The sequence below is a fragment of the Oncorhynchus keta genome, chromosome 18 (assembly GCF_023373465.1).
Source record: "Oncorhynchus keta strain PuntledgeMale-10-30-2019 chromosome 18, Oket_V2, whole genome shotgun sequence".
Lineage (NCBI taxonomy): Eukaryota > Metazoa > Chordata > Actinopteri > Salmoniformes > Salmonidae > Oncorhynchus > Oncorhynchus keta.
Genome location: NC_068438.1, coordinates 752,507 through 775,389, shown reverse-complemented (window position 1 = coordinate 775,389; position 22,883 = coordinate 752,507). Strand labels below are relative to the sequence as shown.

The 22,883-nt window shown below is 42.6% G+C and overlaps 1 protein-coding gene across 4 annotated transcripts in view; it reads left to right on the top strand.

Moving 5' to 3' along the window:
* Positions 1-22,883, top strand: part of col4a4 (collagen, type IV, alpha 4) — a 148,572-nt gene that overhangs the window by 95,509 nt on the left and 30,180 nt on the right. For all 4 annotated transcript variants that reach the window (XM_052467075.1, XM_052467074.1, XM_035791406.2 and 1 more), the window contains 13 exons: positions 5,421-5,639; positions 5,903-6,064; positions 6,191-6,358; positions 6,568-6,711; positions 6,978-7,085; positions 16,990-17,171; positions 17,271-17,334; positions 17,515-17,589; positions 18,314-18,421; positions 18,637-18,744; positions 18,859-18,930; positions 19,066-19,194; positions 19,736-19,843. In XM_052467075.1, coding sequence (XP_052323035.1) covers positions 5,421-5,639; positions 5,903-6,064; positions 6,191-6,358; positions 6,568-6,711; positions 6,978-7,085; positions 16,990-17,171; positions 17,271-17,334; positions 17,515-17,589; positions 18,314-18,421; positions 18,637-18,744; positions 18,859-18,930; positions 19,066-19,194; positions 19,736-19,843 — 1,647 coding nt within the window. The remainder of the gene's footprint in view (positions 1-5,420; positions 5,640-5,902; positions 6,065-6,190; positions 6,359-6,567; positions 6,712-6,977; positions 7,086-16,989; positions 17,172-17,270; positions 17,335-17,514; positions 17,590-18,313; positions 18,422-18,636; positions 18,745-18,858; positions 18,931-19,065; positions 19,195-19,735; positions 19,844-22,883) is intronic.

Below are 22,883 nucleotides of genomic sequence, written 5' to 3'. Positions count from 1 at the left end.
CTTCAATCTCAGGCGCCTCTTCAACATTATGTATTCTCAGAGGTACCCAACGTGAACCTTGCCCTTATATCTCTTGACGCCGAAAAGGCCTTTGACCAAGTTGAGCGGCCCTATCTATTCAAGGTCCTACAGAAATGTAATATTGGAGATGGGTTCATAAATTGGATCCAGCTTTTATATAGGAACCCCTGTGCGAGAATACTCACTAACCAATCATTGTCGACCCGATTTGACCTTTACTGAGGGACAAGGCTGGGTTGTGCGCTGTCGCCTATGCTCTTCGCCCTAATTATTGAACCTCTCGTTCAGGCGATTAGATCTCATGCAGCAATACACGGCTATAATACTAAAGATAAATAAGATTTCCCTATACGCAGATGACATTCTCCTCTATGTAACAGAACACCAGGCTAGTATTCCAGCTATTCTTGATGTGATTAATTTGTTTGGTACCTTCTCAGGATGCAGAATAAATTGGAACAAGAGTGAATTAATGCCCATACGGTTGCAAAACACCTCCTGGCTAGAACATCTCCCAGTTAAGTTATCTTCAAAAAAATGTATCTACCTAGGAATTGTAGTTACCAAAGTTACTCCTTACTATTTCCCCTCTGATGCAAAAACTCAAGGCAAACATACCATTTTGGAGAACTCTCCCAATTTCTCTGCTCGGAAGAATTAATGCCATTGAGATGGTCTTTCTCCCACAACTGCTCTACCTATACCAGAACATCCCAGTATTCATACCTAAATCATTTCATAAACAACTGGACTAAATTATCAATCCTTTCATCTGGGATTATAAAACACACAGGATAGGTTAAAAAACACCTCTGTAAATCCAAGATGAAAGGAGGATTGTCTCTCCCAAATGTTATATTTTATTACTGGGCTGCTAACCTTCGCGCTGTTACGTTTTTGCTGGATGACGCACTTCAGCCATCCAGCTGGCTTTGTATGGAGCGTGAGGAGTGTCACCCCTTCTGTATTGGGGCTGTGATTTTGTCGCCTGTCAATCTGGAGATGTCACTTTATCGTAACAATCCTATTATACATAGCACAGTTCGAATCTGGAAGCAAATTAAAGACCACTTTGAGTTTAGTCCAATGTCATTCATGCTCCCTGTCGCCAGGAATCCCTCCTTTGCCCCCTCTAACCTTGATAACACCTTTGAGCGAGTACCATAGGGGAGTTATATATAGAAGGGACCTTTGTTTCCTTTGAGTTGTTGAGGGAAATTTATAATCTTCCCAGAAGTAACTTTTTCAGATACCTACAATTTAAAAACTATGTTAGAAAACACCTACCAACATTTGGGAATGCTAAACCTTCCATGTTTGACAGATGCATAAAAAGACAAACCTCAGACAAACTGATATAGCGTCTACATGACGCTTTTCAATCTGTTAGCACACCTTTTACAGATGCCATTAAGGCAAAATGGGAGGAAGAACTAGGGACTGACATTTCGGTGGCAGACTGGGAAGAGAGCTTGGAGTATATACACACATGCTCCATGAACCCCAGACATTGTCTCATACAGTTCAAGGTATTACACAGATTACACTATTCCAAAACTAAACTGCATAGGATATTTCCTGATACATCTCCTGTGTGATAAATGTCAGGCTGTGCAGGGTACACTACTCCACTGCTTTGCCCTATGCTCTAGCTTGTATGGTTATTGGTGTGGAACTTTTAGGATCCTCTCTGAAGTTTTGGAGACTTCTATAGACCCAGACCCGCTTCTGATAATCCTGGGAGTGTCTGATTCCCTAAACGGATTAACCAACCCCCAAAAACAACTAATCTCTTACAGTCTCATTTCGGCAAAAAAAAACGAATCATGTTTTTTTGGAAAAGGAGGTAAGCGCCCTCTACCAAATTATGGCTCAGTGAATTGGCAAACACTGTACACTTAGAAAGAATTAGATATATTCTGAACAATAAATTATCAACATTTGATCAAGTCTGGCAGCCTTTCCTCTCTTACTTGGACGAGTCGGCGCTGTGAATTTGTACTTTTTAACACTCAATTCAATTCAATTCAAGGGCTTTATTGGCATGGGAAACATGTGTTAACATTGCCAAAGCAAGTGAGGTAGACAACATACAAAGTGAATATATAAGGTGAAAAACAGCAAAAATGAACAGTAAACATTACACATACAGAAGTTTCAAAACAGTAAAGACATTACAAATGTCATATTATATATATATATATATATACAATGTACAAATAGTTAAAGGACACAAGATAAAATAAATAAGCATAAATATGGGTTGTATTTACAATGGTGTTTGTTCTTCACTGGTTGCCCTTTTCTCGTGGCAACAGGTCACAAATCTTGCTGCTGTGATGGCACACTGTGGAATTTCACCCAGTAGATATGGGAGTTTTTCAAATTTGGATTTGTTTTCGAATTCTTTGTGGATCTGTGTGATCTGGGGGAAATATGTATCTCTAATATGGTCATACATTGGGCAGGAGGTTAGGAAGTGCAGCTCAGTTTCCACCTCATTTTGTGGGCAGTGAGCACATAGCCTGTCTTCTCTTGAAAGCCATGTCTGCCTACGGCGGCCTTTCTCAATAGCAAGGCTATGCTCACTGAGTCTGTACATAGTCAAAGCTTTCCTTAATTTTGGGTCAGTCACAGTGGTCAGGTATTCTGCCGCTGTGTACTCTCTGTGTAGGGCCAAATAGCATTCTAGTTTGCTCTGTTTTTTTGTTAATTCTTTCCAATGTGTTAAGTAATTATCTTTTTGTTTTCTCATGATTTGGTTGGGTCTAATTGTGCTGTTGTCCTGGGGCTCTGTAGGGTGTGTTTGTGTTTGTGAACAGAGCCCCAGGACCAGCTTGCTTAGGGGACTCTTCTCCAGGTTCATCTCTCTGTAGGTGATGGCTTTGTTATGGAAGGTTTGTGAATCGCTTCCTTTTAGGTGGTTGTAGAATTTTTAATGGCTCTTTTCTGGATTTTGATAATTAGTGGGTATCGGCCTAATTCTGCTCTGCATGCATTATTTGGTGTTTTATGTTGTACACGGAGGATATTTTTGCAGAATTCTGCGTGCAGAGTCTCAATTTTGTGTTTGTCCCATTTTGTGAAGTCTTGGTTGGTGAGCGGACCCCAGACCTCACAACCATAAAGGGCAATGGGCTCTATGACTGATTCAAGTATTTTTAGCCAAATCCTAATTGGTATGTTGAAATTTGTGTTTCTTTTGATGGCCCTTCTTGCCTTGTCTCTCAGATCGTTCACAGCTTTGTGGAAGTTACCTGTGGCGCTGATGTTTAGGCCAAGGTATGTATAGTTTTTTGTGTGCTCTAGGGCAACAGTGTCTAGATGGAATTTGAATTTGTGGTCCTGGTGACTGGACCTTTTTTGGAACACCATTATTTTGGTCTTACTGAGATTTACTGTCAGGGCCCAGGTCTGACAGAATCTGTGCATAAGATCTAGGTGCTGCTGTAGGCCCTCCTTGGTTGGTGACAGAAGCACCAGATCATCAGCAAACAGCAGACATTTGACTTCGGATTCTAGCAGGGGGAGGCCGGGTGCTGCAGACTTTTCTAGTGCCCGCGCCAATTCGTTGATATATATGTTGAAGAGGGTGGGGCTTAAGCTGCATCCCTGTCTAACCCCACGACCCTGTGTGAAGAAATGTGTGTGTTTTTTTGCCAATTTTAACCGCACACTTGTTGTTTGTGTACATGGATTTTATAATGTCATATGTTTTACCCCCAACACCACTTTCCATCAGTTTGTATAGCAGACCCTCATGCCAGATTGAGTCGAAGGCTTTTTTGAAATCAACAAAGCATGAGAAGACTTTGCCTTTGTTTTGGTTTGTTTGGTTGTCAATTAGGGTGTGCAGGGTGAATACATGGTCTGTTGTACGGTAATTTGGTAAAAGCCAATTTGACATTTGCTCAGTACATTGTTTTCATTGAGGAAATGTACGAGTCTGCTGTTAATAATAATGCAGAGGATTTTCCCAAGGTTACTGTTGACACATATTCCACGGTAGTTATTGGGGTCAAATTTGTCTTCACTTTTGTGGATTGGGGTGATCAGTCCTTGGTTCCAAATATTGGGGAAGATGCCAGAGCTAAGTATGATGTTAAAGAGTTTTAGTATAGCCAATTGGAATTTGTTGTCTGTATATTTGATCATTTCATTGAGGATACCATCGACACCACAGGCCTTTTTGGGTTGGAGGGTTTTTATTTTGTCCTGTAACTCATTCAATGTAATTGGAGAATCCAGTGGGTTCTGGTAGTCTTTAATAGTTGATTCTAAGATCTGTATTTGATCATGTATATGTTTTTGCTCTTTATTCTTTGTTATAGAACCAAAAATATTGGAGAAGTGGTTTACCCATACATCTCCATTTTGGATAGATAATTCTTCGTGTTGTTGTTTGTTTAGTGTTTTCCAATTTTCCCAGAAGTGGTTAGAGTCTATGGATTCTTCAATTACATTGAGCTGATTTCTGACATGCTGTTCCTTCTTTTTCCATAGTGTATTTCTGTATTGTTTTAGTGATTCAGCATAGTGAAGGCGTAGACTCAGGTTTTCCGGGTCTCTATGTTTTTGGTTGGACAGGTTTCTCAATTTCTTTCTTAGATTTTTGCATTCTTCATCAAACCATTTGTCATTATTGTTAATTTTCTTCGGTTTTCTATTTGAGATTTTTAGATTTGATAGGGAAGCTGAGAGGTCAAATATACTGTTAAGATTTTCTACTGCCAAGTTTACACCTTCACTATTACAGTGGAACGTTTTACCCAGGAAATTGTCTAAAAGGGATTGAATTAGTTGTTGCCTAATTGTTTTTTGGTAGGTTTCCAAACTGCATTCCTTCCATCTATAGCATTTCTTAATGTTACTCAGTTCCTTTGTCTTTGATGTAAAAGCTAATGTAAGCTAGCAAGCTAATGTAAGCTAGATAGCTAATGGGGATTTTTGTGAACGTATCAATGTAATACAATGTTCTGTCAAGCACAAAACTCCTTAGCTAGATGTAAAATATGCAACCAAGGTATAACTAAGACTTGCTCTAGATTATTATACTGTATATATTTTTTCCAGAGGTTTTATGCAGATTTATTGTTTTAGTTAAGATAAATTCTAGCTGTTTTGCAGATGAAAGGGGGTGGATGTCACCGGGAAAGGTACCCTATTTTTCTCCTTCTCGTTGTTGCTCCTTTCATGCTTTCTGATTAGCTCAAATTCAAGTTAACAACCAGGCTGATTCTACATTGAAACCTGTTGTTCTAGCAAGTGAAGGACTACCGTGCAGACCAACAATCTTTGGTGGTGTGCTTTGTTGCTTGTAACATTCCACACAACAATTTAAGTTCATTTAATTGAATTAAAGCTTACACTAGATCATGTTCTCTCTTTCCCTACCACAGGCTCGTCGGGGTGTGTTGGAGACTCTGGAGAGGCTGGTGCTGAGGGTCTGAGCTACGACGGAGCTGCCGGCTCTCCTGGCTTCCGAGGGTCTCCAGGACTGAAGGGCCCATTTGGGGACTCTGTCCCTGGTGCTCCAGGACCTATAGGCCTCAAGGGCGTACTGGGTCTGTCGGGGCCCAAAGGAGTGCCAGGTCCACCCGGTCCAATCGGATTAACAGGTACCACCAATACGCAACATTGAAATTGATTCAAGATTTTGAAATGTCTGCTTTAGGTATGATGTAGTGTGTTGCATATTACAGCTGACAGTCTTATAATGTGTACAGTCACATGCCTCTCAACTGGTCAGAGAAACCAGAAACTACCAGAAACACCAGAAACTTTCTTGAAACTACCAAAAGCACCAGGAGCTATCCACAAAAATTGAGAAGTTTTAGTTCATTATGTGTGATCTCGGAGAGGATTGACTTGTCTTCTCTAGGTGCTGCGGGGCTTCCTGGTACACTGGGAAGGAAGGGGGAGCAGGGAGAGAGTGGTGCCACAGGCAGATATGGGGCCCCAGGGCCCACCCCTGAACAGTGTGAAGAGGGGGCCCCAGGCCTTCAAGGAATCATGGGACTAATAGGGGACATAGGCCCTCCAGGTAGGTCCTACTGACAATAGCAGCTTTTCATATCAGAAAGAAAATAAAAACTTGTGTGCGTGGTAGGGAATTTATTTTTAGGTCTGCCTCATTGGGTAATATCATAATTCTGTATGTGTGTGTCAGGTTACGCAGGCGAGAAGGGTGATAACGGAGAGGAGGGTCTGTCCGGCACGGGTCCTAAAGGAGCTGCAGGGAAACCGGGCTCTCCAGGGTTTCCTGGGTACCTTGGAGCCCAGGGCCCCGTGGGGCCATTAGGAGAACCTGGCATACCCGGGGCTCAAGGGCAGAAAGGTGAGAGGGACACCAAATCACTCTACATAATCTATGAAAAGTAGTATGAATGAACATTCTAAGTGGTTTGCAAGTATGGACATTGGAACGTAATCTATGGGGACATCTGGGGTCCCACCCAATGCAACAAACATTAGCATTAGCATCCATGATGTCCTATGTGTGCAGCCAGAGCTGAGCTGATATCCAATATGGCGTCCTGTGTTCAGGTATAATAGGGGTACCTGGTAGGGATGGGTCAGTGGGTGGTCCAGGGAGGAGTGGAGCACTAGGATCCCCGGGAAGGAAAGGAGAGAGGGGCTTTGACGGTCAACGAGGCTTACCAGGAGATGAGGGCCTCAAAGGAGAAAAGGGTATGTGAATAAAGTCAACATAGAAATCACACTCATAACATTATTCAATGCAGTGCTCGTTAAAACAATGTCTCTGATCAAGAGTTTGTAGACGCACCATTTTTGTATAACATTGGAGTGCAGTTGAGAATCTTCAATATCCCCCTAGTTGCGTTGCAGCAAGTTGTCAAAAATACATTCAAATACATACATTTATCATTCTACTGTGCACTATTTGTAGATATGTGTTTGTAAGAGAGATGGTCTAACTTTTCCATCTGTTCCAGGTAGAAAAGGTGCCCCCGGAGACACAGGAGACACCATCTTCATTCCGATCAAAGGACTACCAGGAGCTCCCGAACCCCCAGGTCTGGATGGCTTCACTGGTCCAAGAGGTGAGAGAAAAGCTACAATCAACATGTAATCTCACTAGTGTTAATATACAGTTCCTTTAGAAATGATTCATACCCCTTGACTTATTCCACATTTTGTTGTTTTACAGCCTGAATTCAAAATGGATTAAATGTATGTTTTTCTCTCATCCATCTACTACACAGAATACTCCATATTGACAAAGTGAAAACATGTTTTTAGAAATGTTTGCAAATTCATTGAAAATGAAATACAGAAATATCTCATTTACATAGAATTGAAGTCGGAAGTTTACATACACTCAACTAGTATTTGGTAGCCTTGCCTTTAAATTGTATAACGGGTCAAACTTTTCGGGTAGCCTTCCACGAGCTTTCCACAAAACATTGGTAGAATTTTCACCCATTCCTCCTGACAGAGCTGGTGTAACTGAGTCAGGTTTGTAGGCCTCCTTGCTCGCACATGCTTTTTCAGTTTTACCCACAAATTTCCTATAGGATTGTGGTCAGGGCTTTGTGATGGCCACTCCAATACCTTGACTTTGTTGTCCTTAAGCCATTTTGTCACTTTAGAAGTATGCTTGGGTTCATTGTCCATTTGGAAGACCCATTTATGACCAAGCTTTAACTTCCTGACTGATGTCTTGAGATGTTGCTTCAATATATCCACATAATTTTACTCCCTCATGATGCCATCTATTATCTGAAGTGCACCTAACCTAAAAAGTGTTAAACAAATCAAAATGTATTTTATTTTTTAGATAATTCAAAGTAGCCACCTTTTCCCTTGATTACAGGTTTGTACACTCTTGGTATTCTCTCAACCAGCTTCACCTGGAATGTTTTTCCAACAGTCTTGAAGGAGTTCCCACATATGCTGAGCACTTGTTGGCTACTTTTCCTTCAGTCTGTGGTCCAACTTATCCCAAACCATCTCAATTGGGTTGAGGTCGGGTGATTGTGGATAACAGATCATCTGATGCAGCACTCCATCACCCTCCTTCTTGGTCAAATAGCCCTTACACAGCCTGGAGGTGTGTTGGGTCATTATCCTGTTGAAAAACAAATGATAATACCTCTAGGCGCAAACCAGATGGTATGGCATATCGCTGCAGAGTGCCTTGAATTCTAAATAAATCACTGACAATGTCACCAGCAAAGCACCACCTCCTCCATGCTTCACGGTGGGAACTACACATGTGGAGATCATCCGTTCACCTACTCTGCGTCTCACAAAGACATGGCGGTCAAACCAGAACTCTCATATTTGGACTCATCAGACCAAAGGACAAATGTCCACCGGTCTAATGTCCATTGCTGTCCTTTAGTAGTGTTTTCTTTGGGCTTTCGAGTGGCATAGCGATCTAAGGCACTGCATCTCAGTGCTAGAGGTGACACTACAGACCCTGGATCGATTCCAGACTATATCACACTTTGATTGGGAGTCCCATAGGGCAGTGCATAATTGGCCCAGTGTCGTCCAGGTTAGGGTTTGGCCGGGGTAGGCCATCCTTGTAAATAAGAATTTGTTCTTAAATGACTTGCCTACTTAAATACATTTAAAAAATAAAAAATAAAAATGAATACCTGATTTACGCAGTCTCCTCTGAACAGTTGATGTTGAGATGTGTCTGTTACTTGAGCTCTTTAGAGTATTTATTTGGGCTGCAATTTCTGATTCTGGTAACTCTAATGAACTTGTCCTCTGCAGCTGAGGTGTGTCTTCCTTTCCTGTGGCGGTCCTCATGAGAGCCAATTTCATCATGTCGCTTGAGGGGTTTTTGCGACTGCACTTGAAGAAGTTCTTGAAGTTTTACATATTAATTTCTCTTTGCTTATTTGAGCTGTTCTTGCCATAATATGGACTTTTGCCAAATAGGGCTATCTTCTGTATACCACACCTACCTTGTCACAACACAACTGATTGCATTAAGAGTGAAAGAAATTCCACAAATGAACTTTTAAACAAGGCACACCTTGTAATTTAAATTAAACATTCCAGGTGACTACCTCATTAAGCTGGTTGAGAGAATGCCAAGCATGTGCAAAGCTGTCATAAAGGCAAAGGGTGGCTACTTTGAAGATCCTCAAATATAAAATATATTTTGATTTGTTTTACACTTTTTTGTTTACTGCATGATTCCATATGTGTTATTTCGTAGTTTTGATGTCTTCAATATTATTCTACAATGTAGAAAATATTTAAAAAATAAAGAAAAACCCTGAAGTGAGTAGGTGTGTCCAAACTTTTGACTGGTACTGTATACTGTATATACATTAAAATACAAAAACAGTCATGGGAAGCACACACATATAACAAATCACCCAGAAAACAGTTACATTCCTCCACAAATAAGTTCCTACTCAATACTTTAAATTGCCCGAACGCCACCAGAACATCAAGATTAAATGTTTAAAAAATGTTGTTCCAGCAATACGGTGCATTAAAACTAAAAGCAGATTCACCTAGCTGGGTGGAAACCCTAGGAACCTCAAGAGTTAACCAATCCTGGGAACTGGTTATGCAACTCAGGTCTCTATACTTAAAAAAAAGCTGAATAATCTGCTTCATACTGCTTAGAAAAGGGCACTATCTGTTTCTGTAGGAAAAAGCCAACTTTAAATCTTAGCTTCTTTAACCAGCTCATCTGTATGTTTTTTTTAAACATCAAATCCATATCAATCCAAATGCCTAAGTATTTATATGCGGGAACACATTCGATTGGAGAGCCACCTAATGAGTGAACATGTAGTTCATCAGAAACATTCTTACAAATGTTTAAAAACAACCTGTATTTAGTTTTGCCCATATTAAGCACAAGTTTTAAATCAACAAGGGATTCCTGCATAGCTATAAAATCTGACTGTAGTTTTTACGCAGCCAAATCAACAGTCGGGCAATAGCATACATAATAGTATCATCCGCATATAGATTAAGTTTACAATTGTTCTCCCCAATTTCATGATATAATTATATAATATATAATCATATGATATAATTGGTAGTTACAGTCTTGTCCCATCGCTGCAACTCCCGTACGGACTCGGGAGAGGCGAAGGTCGAGAGCCATGCGTCCTCCGAAACACAACCCTGCCAATCCGCACTGCTTCTTGACACACTGCTCCCTTCACCCAGGATCTAATAGCACCAATGTGTCAAAGGAAAGACCGTATACCTGGTGACCAAAGTAGGCATGCATGCGCCCAGCCCACCACAAGGAGTGTGATGGGACAAGGACGTCCCGGCCGGTCAAATCCTCCATAACCCGGATGACGCAGGGCCAGTTGTCCGCCGCCCCATGGATCTCCCGGTCGTGGCGGGCTGCGACAGAGCCTGGACTCAAACCCAGAATCTCTAGTGACACAGCTAACACTGGGATGGCTCTGCCTTTTTAACAACACTATCAACAAGGCAGGTCCTATGGGCTCTAGTTTGGTCGCACCTGGACTACTGTTCAGTCGTGTGATCAGGTGCCACAAAGAGAGACTTAGGAAAATTACAATTGGCTCAGAACAGGGCAGCACGGCTGGCCCTTAAATGTACACAGAGAGTTAACATTAATAATATGCAGGTACATCTCTGGTGGCTCAAAGTGGAGGAGGGATTGACTTCATCACTACTTGTTTTTGTAAGAAGTGTTGTCAAGCGGAATGTACCGAGTTGTCTGTTTAAACTACTAGCACACAGCTCTGACACCCATGCATACCCCACAAGACATGTCACCAAAGGTCTCTTCACAATCCCCAAGTCAAGAACAGACTATGGGAAGTGTGCAGTACTACAAACTACATAGAGCCATGGCTACATGGAACTATATTCCACATCAGTTAACTCATGCAAGCAGTAGAATCAGTTTTATAAAGCAGATAAAAATGCACCGTATGAAACAGCAGGGACTGTGAAGAGTCACACACACAGGCACAAACACATGTTCCCAAGAAAGATAAGGTAACTGAGCTAAACGACTACCACCCCGTAGCACTCACTTCCGTCATCATGAAGTGCTTTGAGAGACGAGTCAAGGACCATATCACCTCCACCCTACCTGACACCCTAGACCCACTCCAATTTGCTTACCACCCAAATAGGTCCACAGACGATGCAATCTCAACGACACTGCACACTGCCCTAACCCATCTGGACAAGAGGAATACCTATGTGAGAATGCTGTTCATCGACTACAGCTCGGCATTCAACACCATAGTACCCTCCAAGCTCGTCATCAAGCTCGAGAACCTGGGTCTCGACCCCGCCCTGTGCAACTGGGTACTGGACTTCCTGACGGGCCGCCCCCAGGTGGTGAGGGTAGGCAACAACATCTCCACCCCGCTGATCCTCAACACTGGGGCCCTACAAGCGTGCGTTCTGAGCCCTCTCCTGTACTCCCTGTTCACCCACGACTGCGTGGCCACGCACGCCTCCAACTCAATCATCAAGTTTGCGGACGACACAACAGTGGTAGGCTTGATTACCAACAACGACCAGACGGCCTACAGGGAGGAGGTGAGGGCCCTCGGAGTGTGGTGTCAGGAAAGTAACCTCACACTCAACGTCAACAAAATTAAGGAGATGATTGTGGACTTCAGGAAACAGCAAAGGGAACACCCCCCATATCCACATCGATGGAACAGTAGTGGAGAGGCTAGTAAGTTTTAAATCCCTCGGCATACACATCACAGACAAACTGAATTGGTCCACTCACACAGACAGCATCGTGAAGAAGGCGCAGCAGCACCTCTTCAACCTCAGGAGGCTGAAGAAATTCGGCTTGTCACCAAAAGCACTCACAAACGTCTACAGATGCACAATCGAGAGCATCCTGGCGGGCTGTATCACCGCCTGGTACGGCAACTGCTCCACCCACAACCGTAAGGCTCTCCAGAGGGTAGTGAGGTCTGCACAACGCATCACCGGGGGCAAACTACCTGCCCTCCAGGACACCTACACCACCCAATGTTACAGGAAGGCCATAAAGATCATCAAGGACAACAACCACCCGAGCCACTGCCTGTTCACCCCGCTATCATCCAGAAGGCGAGGTCAGTACAGGTGCATCAAAGCTGGGACCGAGAGACTGAAAAACAGCTTCTATCTCAAGGCCATCAGACTGTTAAACAGCCACCACTAACATTGAGTGGCTGCTGCCAACACACTGACACTGACTCAACTCCAGCCACTTTAATAATGGGAATTGATGGGAAATGATGTAAAATATATCACTAGCCACTTTAAACAATGCTACCTAATATAATGTTACATACCCTACATTATTCATCTCATATGCATACGTATATACTGTACTCTATATCATCTACTGCATCCTTATGTAATACATGTATCACTAAGCCACTTTAACTATGCCACTTTGTTTACATACTCTAATAATCTTTATGTACATATTCTTTATCCCCTTACACTGTGTATAAGACAGTAGTTTTGGAATTGTTAGTTAGATTACTTGTTGGTTATTACTGCATTGTAGGAACTAGAAGCACAAGCATTTCGCTACACTCGCATTAACATCTGCTAACCATGTGTATGTGACAAATAAAATGTGATTTGATTTGATGTACACATGATAAGACACACACTGTACACACACGTACACATGGATTTAGAATTGTAGACATGTGATGGGATATTGACCACAATCATCCCTGTGCCTAAGAACTCTATCAAATCAAATGTTATTGGTCACATACACATGTTTAGAAGATGTTAATGCGAGTGTAGCGAAATGCTTGTGCTTCTAGTTCCGACCGTGCAGTAATATTCTAACAAGTAACAATTCCACAACAACTACCTAATACACACAAATCTAAAGGGATGGAATAAGAATATATGGATGAGCGATGACCGAGCGGAATAGGCCAACTGCAATAGATGGGATGAGTAATGTAAGATATGTAAACATGATATAAAGTGGCATTATTTAAAGTGACTAGTGATCCATTTATTAAAGTGGCCGATGATTCGAGTCTGTATGTAGGCAGCAGCCTCTCCGTGTTAGTGATTTCTGTTAACAGTCTGATGGCCTGTTAGATAGAAGCTGTTTTTCAGTCTCTCGGTCCCAGCATTGATGCACCTGTACTGACCTTGCCTTCTGGTTGGTAGTGGGGTGAACAGGCAGTGGGCTTGGGTGGTTGTTGTCCTTGATGATCTTTTTGGCCTTCCTGTGACATCGAGTGCTGTAGGTGTCCTGGAGGGCAGGTAGTTTGCCCCGGTGATGCGTTGTGCAGACCGCACCACCCATACGGTTGAGGGCGGTGCAGTTGCCATACGAGGCGGGGATACAGCCCGACAGGATGCTCTCAATTATGCATCTGTAAAGGTATGTGAGGGTTTTAGGTGACAAGCCACATTTCTTCAGCCTCCTTTCTTCTAGTAGCCACACTTTTCCTTGATGACAGCTTTACACACTCTTGGCATTCTCTCACCCAGCTTCATGAGGTAGTCACCTGGAAAGCATTTCAATTAACAGGTGTGCCTTGTTTAAAGTTAATTTGTGGAATTTCTTTCCTTCTTGATGCATTTGTGCCAGTCATTTGTGTTGTGACAAGGTAGGCCAAAAAATCTATACAGACAAAGAGTTCATCAAACAACATTATTTCACGACGCATCAGTGACACGGCAGGAGATGTTTTGAAACAATTACTGCTTCGCATAAAATCCAGTGAATTCTATGCTCTACAGATAGATGAGTCAACAGACGTGGCTAGTCTGGCACAGCTCCTGGTATATGTCTGTTGCGTGTATGGGGGGTTAATTAAGGAAGACATCCTATTCTGGACAACAGGAGAGGATATTTTTAAAGTACCTTACAGCTTTGTGACACCTAATGGACTTTGGTGGTCCAGATGTGTTGGTACCTGTACTGATGGCGCAAAATCCATGACAGGGAGACATAGTGGAATGGTAATGCGCATGCAAGCAGTTGCCCCCGATGCCACTTGGGTACACTGCAGCATCCAATGAGAGGCTCTTGCTGCCAAGGGAATGCCTGACAGCTTGAAATACGTTTTGGACACTACAGTAAAAATGGTTAACTTTGTTAAAGCAAGGCCCCTGAACTCTTGTGTATTTTCTGCACTATGCAGTGATATGGGCAGTGACCATGTAACGCTTTTACAAAATACAGAAGTGCGCTGGTTATCAAGGGGCAAAGTATTGACACGTTTTTTGGAATTGAGAGACGAGCTTAAAGTTTTCTTTAATCATTTTCACTTGTCTGACCGCTTGCATGATGACGAGTTTCTCACGCGACTGGCCTACCTGGGTGGGCCAGGTAGGCCACAGGTCTTTCCATCATTGTATGATTTGTTGTATGCAATTGAACTCAAGCTTACGGACAATGTCAAATGTGATATAGTGAGGCACCTGAGTGAGTTGAGTGCGCAATTACGCAAATACCTTCCCGAAACGGATGACACAAACAACTGGATTCATTATCCATTTCATACCCTGCCTCCAGTCCGATATCTGAACAAGAGAGCCTCATCGAAATTGCAACAAGTGGTTCTGTGAAAATTGTATTTAATCAGAAGCCACTGCCAGATTTCTGCATAGGGCTGCGCTCAGAGTATCCTGCTTTGGCAAATCGTGCTGTTAAGACACTGATGCCATATGCAACCACATACCTATGTGAGAGTGGATTCTCGGCCCTCACTAGCATGAAAACTAAATACAGTCACAGACTGTGTGTGGAAAATGATTGAAGACTGAGACTCTTTCCAATACAAGCCAACATTGCAGAGTTATGTGCATCCTTTCAAGCACACCCTTCTCATTAACCTGTGGTGAGTTATTTGTTCATCAAAAATTGTGAATAAGATTTTATATGTAAGATGGCAAAATAAAGAGCAAAATTATTGATTATTATTATTTGTGCCCTGGTCCTGTAAGAGCTCTGTCACTTCCCACGAGCCAGGTTGTGACAAAAACTCACACTCATTCTTATGTTTAATAAATGTATTGCATACTGTGTGTGGCAATGATGGCAACAAAAAAATAACATTTCAGAGTGCGCTGACCCTGGTCCTGGTACGCAGCTGGAGGTTGAATATTTGAAGGGGTATGGGACTATAAACAGTTTGGAACCAGTGGTCAAATATGACATTTTTGGTTCCAATCGCTGTGTCTTTGTGAGACACAGAGTAGGTGAACAGAGGATCTCCGCATGTGCGGTTCCCAATGTGAAGCATGGAGGAGGAGGTGCTTTGCTGGTGAAACTGTCTGTGATTTATTTAGAATATAAGGCACACTTAACCAGCATGGCTACCACAGCATTCTGCAGCGATACGCCATCCCAACTGGTTTACACTTTTTAAAAAATATTTGTACCTTTATTTAACTAGGCAAGTCAGTTAAGAACAAATTCTTATTGTCATTGACGGCCTAGGAACAGTGGGTTAACTGCCTTGTTCAGGGGCAGAATGACAGATTTTTACCTTCAGCTCAGCTCAGGGATTCGATCTTGCAACCTTTCGGTTACTAGTCCAACGCTCTAACCACCTGCCGCCCACTTGGTGGGACTATCATTTGTTTTTCAAATGGACAATGACCCAACACACCTCCAGGCTGTGTAAAGGCTATTTGACTAAGAAGGAGAGTGATGGAATGCTGCATTAGATGACCAATTGAGATGGTTTGGGATGAGTTGGACCACACAGTGACGGAAAAGCAGCCAACAAGTGCTCAGCATATGTGGGATCTCCTTCAAGACTGTTGGAAAAGCATTCCAGGTGAAACTGGTTGAGCGAATGCAAAGAGTGTGCAAAGCTGTCAAGGCAAAGGGTGGCTACTTTGAAGAATCTCAAATATAAAATAGATTTTGTTTTGTTTAACCTTTTTTTAGTTACTACATGATTCCATGTGTCATTTCATAGTTTTGATCTCTTCACTATTATTATACAATGTAGAAACAATAAAAATAAAGAAACCCCCTTGAATGAATAGGTGTCCAAACTTTTTTATGTGCATTTGATAGGGATGAAAATACCCATAAATTAAAGCTTACCGTATGCACTTTAACCGCATAGTCATTGTAACCTTTCATTTCAAAAAGTGCTGGAGTAAAGAGCCAAAACAACCAAAAATATGTCGCTGTCCCAATTCTATCTCAGAGATCTACGCACAGTTCCTTGAAATTCATAGTATAGTTTCAGTAGACAGATGTGTTTATTTCTAAATCATGTCCAAACAATTAAATTGGCCACAGGTGGACTCCAATCAAGTGGTACTGACTGACATCTCAAGGATGATCAAAGGAAATTGGATGCACCTGAGCTCAATTTGGAGTGTCATATCAAAGCGGTGTGAATACTGAAATAAATGAGATATTTCTGTATTTTGTGTTCTCTACATTTGCATACATTTCTAAAAACATGTTTTCTCTTTGTCATTATGGGGTATTGTCTGTAGATGGGTGAGAGAAAAACATCTATTTAATCCATTTTGAATTCAGCCTGTTACTTAACAAAATGGAGAATAAGTCAAAGAGATGTATGGATACTTTCTGAAGGCAATGTAGTTATTCTTTCTGAATTTACATTTAACTGAGTGTCAAGAGCAGCAGGTGTAGTATCCAGAGCAAGCGTTGAGTGGTGACATCACCCTGCCTGAGACTGGAAGTAGTGTCGCCCCTTGCTCAATCAAGACCATGGTTTTGGTAGAGCGATTGGAGTGTTTGTGAGTGTTGTAAAGAAGGTCAGGGGTTCACTCCCAGGCAGGACAGAGAAGGGATCTACTCTGTTACACAAGCCATATAGGTTGAAACATTAGGTATTTGCGCTGGCTAATGTTTTGAATAAAATACGTGTGTTGCATAGAGATATGCTGGTTAATTTTTCTTACATTTTTGTATTTGTCTGGCAGCAAGCAGAATTGCAAGTTTGACTGCAGTCTTGCTTATTGTAAACCCCATTTCAGGTGACAAGGGTCCTGCGGGAGGCAGGGGTCTACCAGGGTACCCAGGGCTTTTGGGGGGGCCTGGCATAGAGGCTGGGCCTCAAGGACCACCTGGTACATGTGGACGCTCAGGTGAACCTGGACTACCTGGCCTGCCTGGCCAGAGGGGTATCATAGGCTTCCCTGGAGAGATTGGTGATCAGGTATGGATGTTAAGAGTACCGACTGTACTTGGTCTGATTATAGACATGGGTCAAATACATGCCAAATACTAAAAACTGGTTTTATTTGTGTCTCATTAGGGTGAATCTGGGTGTACTGGATCTCCTGGCACACCTGGCTTCCCAGGGTACAGTGGTCTTAAAGGTACTTCCAATAGACATATAGTCCCAACTTCTACAGTATTTTCTCTTCTCATTGTGATGTTGTGCATATCACCAGGGAAAAGCTGCAGGGACTATGACTGATTTGTTAGGCAGAGGTCATTATTGTTTTGTGTAATTCATGCTTTGCGGTGATGAGATCTGAGAGTTGATTGGTTTACAGGTGAACGGGGCGACTCCATTGGCATCCCTGGACCGGGTGGTGATAGAGGAGCTACAGGAGACACTGGAGCATTTGGTAAGAGGATAGGAGATGATACAGCACACATTTAAAAGAGAAGTTCCGGATTTGACAACTTAATGTTAATTGGTTCCTCACCATGAAAATAGTCTATGGGCCAGGAGAAACTGTAAACCATTGTTCAGTCACTACAAACTTCTGATAGGTTTTGCCACCACTAGCTAAAAATCTATGGCTGTGATAAGGGCATGCAGACAAAAAGAGCAAGGGGCATCCCTTGAAGCTATTAAGGGGTTTGCCACAATAGATCAGATGGGTCTTAGTAACCAGTAACCATCTCTTGGAGACAGCTGATAACTCCAACACGGGCTCTTCACCAATGATGATACTTGAAGGTAATTGTCCACGTCCCTCCTCCAAGTGGCGTTATCAATATAACTACCGCACGGAAGATGTGTAAAGAACTGAGTTAAAATAGTATCTTTCAAATACTTTGGCTGTGATTGCTATAACTTGTTTCGCACTATGGAACTAATGGAAAAGTCCCAAAATTGCTAACCCTCTAATCTGGTAAATTCAGGCTAACTCAAATCAAATGCTCAAACTTTTTTAAAAGAAAAATACTATTTAAGTGCAGGCCTGTTATCAACTTACCACACAATAGCAGATGTGTGCCCTGATCAAGCTAGGGGAAATAGGGAAGCTATAGATGCGCTAGTGACGGTGTATGATGTCTGTGAACAACCTGTACAGTAAAACTTGCCCCCTCTCCCTTCCTCAGCCGCACCGGGTGACCAAGGTGATGTAGGTGAACCAGGAGTTTCAGGAGCTCCAGGACCTAAAGGGTTAACTGGTCCTCAAGGATCCATCGGACCTCCAGGGCCTGCTGGTGAGGACTTTAACCTTCAAGACGCTTAATTGCACACTACCCAAAACAATGCTTAATTAACACCAACGAACTCTTAACACCCAACATTGTAGGGTTTGTGGGCTTTGCTCACCTTTGTTTGTTAGTGTTGTTGATGATCTCACCAGTGCCTTGATTGGTTTGAGCTCCTAGCTCATACTCTGCTCTCCTCCTTTACTCCTCTCTCTGCTGGGAAGGTGTGATCGGACCCCCAGGCCTGAGTGGTAAACCTGGGGCTGATGGTCTCCCAGGGACCTCTGGACAAACTGGGCCCAAGGGAGACCAAGGACCACTTGGACTCAAAGGTGGGGACATGCTCAACCAGACTAGAAACTAAGGAGATTATTTTACATCAAATGTTTCTATCAATATGAGATTCTAGCATTGACATACTTTCATTTACTTATTTCGCCTCCCAGGTCCACCTGGACCACTGGGTTTGCATGGACTGGACGGACTAAAGGGTGTGAAGGGAGAGGTTGGGGCCAGAGGTTAGTAAAATGCACAATGCAGCAATATCAAGATAATCTCTCTGAAATTCTGGAAAATATATTGTTCTCAATATAACATTTGTGAATGTTGGGGAGGTGAGTCAGACATTTTGTTTGTGTGAATGTGTTTCCCAGGCCCAGGTGTGCCCGGTCCCTCCGGTGCTCCAGGCTATAAAGGAGAGAAGGGTTCCAGAGGGTGTCAAGGGCCTCAGGGGCCCTCTCAGCCAGGACCTCTGGGCCCCAAGGGCCAGTCTGGACTAACGGGTACTGTATAACCTCAGTGATACCAACCCCAGAGATATGGACACTGTATCAAGACACTGGCCACATTTAAATGTTTTTTCTTACGTGCAACTTTGCTCGTACATTGTGCATACGTGGAAATCCACAGTAATGTTGTGATTTAGGACTTATTTATTTATATGTTGCATGAAAATGCATGATTTATAAATGAAACATGCTCATGTGATATTTACATGACTATAATGTTTATAGATATTTGACAAATGTTTTTTCATCACATTTTGGGAACTCGTGCCTTGTTTTAGACATTTGGTCTAAAACGAGGCAAATCTTACGAATGAGGCCCATTAACTTTTAATGCAAAAACAGTGTCTCAGAAAGCTTGAATAAAACCCTCCCATGGAGCAGTTGACATACAAGCAGTGCATAATGACAGGTCTTGCTGTTACATTACACATGATATTAGTGTACTGTACTCGTTATATACTGTAAGTTGTGCTTTTCAAAAAGGAGTAGGGTTCATCAATAAAATGCTGTGACCAGGAATGTCCTCTCTTTATAGGAAGCCCAGGAGACACAGGTGCCTCCGGTCTACCAGGCATGGACTGTAAGGAGTCCATGCCCGGCCACTGTGGGGAGTCAGGCTTCCCTGGACGCGACGGACCACCAGGTCAGAATCCCAGTTGTCGACGCCTTTAATGACCAGTCTGTATGGGAGTAGGGTGACGTTTAGTCTGGCTAACACCTAACTCCTCCTGACTACAGAGTCTGGAAAGGCTCTTTTGATGTTGTCGGCACGATGCGTTGATAATGAAGGGGGGCTGTGCTTTTTTACTAATTGGTTCTCCTCTGTGTCGTTCTCACTCAAACACCCACATGAACAACCACACACAGCCCCGAGTGCAGCCCACTTCCAATACAACTGTTGGATTTTCAAATCCAAACAACGTGAGGTCTCAACTTTTGAGAGAACTAATCAAAGCACAGCCCATTTCTGCGCGAATACTGCATTTAAAATGGACTCCTGTCCAGACCAGTGTGTCACAGCTCTCCCTCGGCGGTGTACCACGTGAATCATGTCAGCCAGGCTAGGTGAAGTTGCCCCTCGGCGCTGATCTTCGGTCAGTTTTACATTTTCCCCACCAATGTTTTAAGTTCAGGATCAGGGGTGGGGAAGCTGATCCTAGATCTGTACCTAGGGGAAACTTCACTCTGGTGCCTTTTTGTGCCCATAGGAATAAGGCCCGACAGGGGGTGTGGTATATGGCCAATATACCACGGGTAAGGGCTGTTCTTAGGCACAACACGAAGACGAGTTCAATTTATACTATTTCATCCTTTCACCAGAGGAAAAATCTAGCTTCTATGTCCATCCTTGCTATGAAATCAAATAATCTTGCCAGCTAGCTATTGACAGAACAAAATCAAATCAAATTCTGCTGCAGAAATTAAAGACAATAAGTTGCATTTACATTAGTTTTAGCTGTTTTCTATTGACATTTATTTGGATATACTTTATCCATAATAATTAATGTGGTCTCCCCGCATAGAGAGTGAATGGTGTCCTGATGAGACAGCAGCTGTCCTGAGCCAGCCAGGCAAACTAATGCGTTAGCATAATTGCAACAGGGGTTTGTACAAACCTTGCTATCGGCCTCTACGACCTCGACAAAATGTGTAAATTACATTTGCAAAATGTTTGTGGAGGTCGGAGAGGCAGACAGCAAGGTTTGTAACAAACCCCTGTTGTTGCAAACCTTAATGCTAGGCTAGAAGCAAAGGGAAATATACTGAGGGGGTATTTTTCTCTGTAATAAAGCCCTTTTGTGGTGAAAAACTCATTCTGATTTGCTGGGCCTTGCTCCTCCGCGGGTGGGCCTAACTCCCAAGTGGGTGGGCCTACGCCTTCCCAAGCCCACCCATGGCTGTTCCCATTGCCCAGTCCATAAATCAGGGCCTAATGAATTGATTTAAATTGACTGATTTCCTTCTGTGAACCGTAACTCAGTAAAACCTTTGAACTTGTGGCATGATGCATTCATATTTTTGTTTAGAATAATAATAAACACCTTATTGCTTTTCTCTTGTCCTTTGCTGTGGTATATCAAGACCAGTGTAGTGATACTTCAGAGCAGTAAACAGGTATTTTTGCGTCACACCTGTGGTATATAGTCTCATATACACAGGTCTGGAATGCTGTTTTATCCAAAACCCGGGTTATAATACTTCTTTTTTTTTTAAGAGGGTACTTTTGATTCTGGATGCTGATTGGCTGAAACAGCATTCCAGCCGTGTGTATATCACACCACGGATATGATTGTTCTTTTTGAAGTATTGCTAAGCTGTTCTTGATATACCACGGGAAATTCCAAAAGAAAAGCAATAAGGCTTTTATTCACATATTATTTTTCCTTGCTTCTAGCCTAAAGCTGAAATCCCACAGCGACGTTCATCAACGGCGAGAAATGTATGTACGAGAGTAGCAAGTGTTAATTCACATAGACAGCCTAGCATATGCCAGCGTAATTGTCATGAAAAACAATGATAAAAGTTATATTATCTCTAGAAATTGGAGTAGCTTAGCTCACTCCTCAAGTCTTCCAGCTGTTGCCTGCCTAGGCGACAGTGCCTTCAGAAAGTATTCATACCTCTCATACTCATTCCACATTTTGTTGTTAATGACAAAGCGAAAACTTATTTTTAGAAATGTTTGCAAATGTATTGAAATATCTCATTTACATGTATTCACACCCCTGAGTCAATACTTTGTAGAAGCACCTTACAGCTTTGAGTCATCTTGGAAAGGAAAGGCGGTTCCTAGTCAGTTGCACAACTGAATGCGTTCAACTGAAATGTCTCTTCCGCATTTAACCCAATCAGAGAGGTGCGGGGGGGGGGCTGCCTTAATTGACATGCGTCTGTTTCAGCTTTTAAACAAATTAAAACACATAAAAAACAACAATTTCATCCATTTTGAATTCAGGCTATAAAACAACAAAATGAGGAATAAGTCAAGGCGTATGAATACTTTCTGAAGGCTCTGTATATGCACATGATTGAAATCAACACAGGTCGACTCTTGTTTTCAAATGCATAGCCTATTTCAATCAAATCAAATGTATTTATAAAGCCCTTTTTACATCAGCCAATGTCACAAAGTGCTATACAGAAACCCAGCCTAAAACCCCAAACAGCAAGCGATGCAGATGTAGAAGCACGGTGGCTAGGAAAAAGTCCCTAGAAAGGCAGGAACCTAGGAAGAAACCTAGAGAGGAACCAGGCTCTGAGGGGTGGCCAGTCCACTTCTGACTGTGCCGGTTTGAGATTATAACAGTACATGGCCAAGATGTTCAAACGTTCATAGATGACCAGCAAGGTCAAATAATAATAATCGCAGGGGTTGTAGAGGGTGCAACAGGTCAGCACCTCAGGAGTAAATTTTAGTAAGGACCTACTGAAGAGATGAGTCTTCAATAAAGACTTAAAGGTCGAGATCGAGTCTGCGTCTCTCACATGGATAGGCAGACCACTCCATAAAAATTTAGCTATATAGGCTCCCGAGTGGCGCAGCGGACTCAATGCTTGAGGCTTCACTACAGATACCCTGGTTCGATTCCAGGCTGTATTACAACCGGCCATGATTGGGAGTCCCATTGGGTGGTGCACAATTGGCCCAGCGTCATACGGGTTTTTATCTTGTAGACCATCAT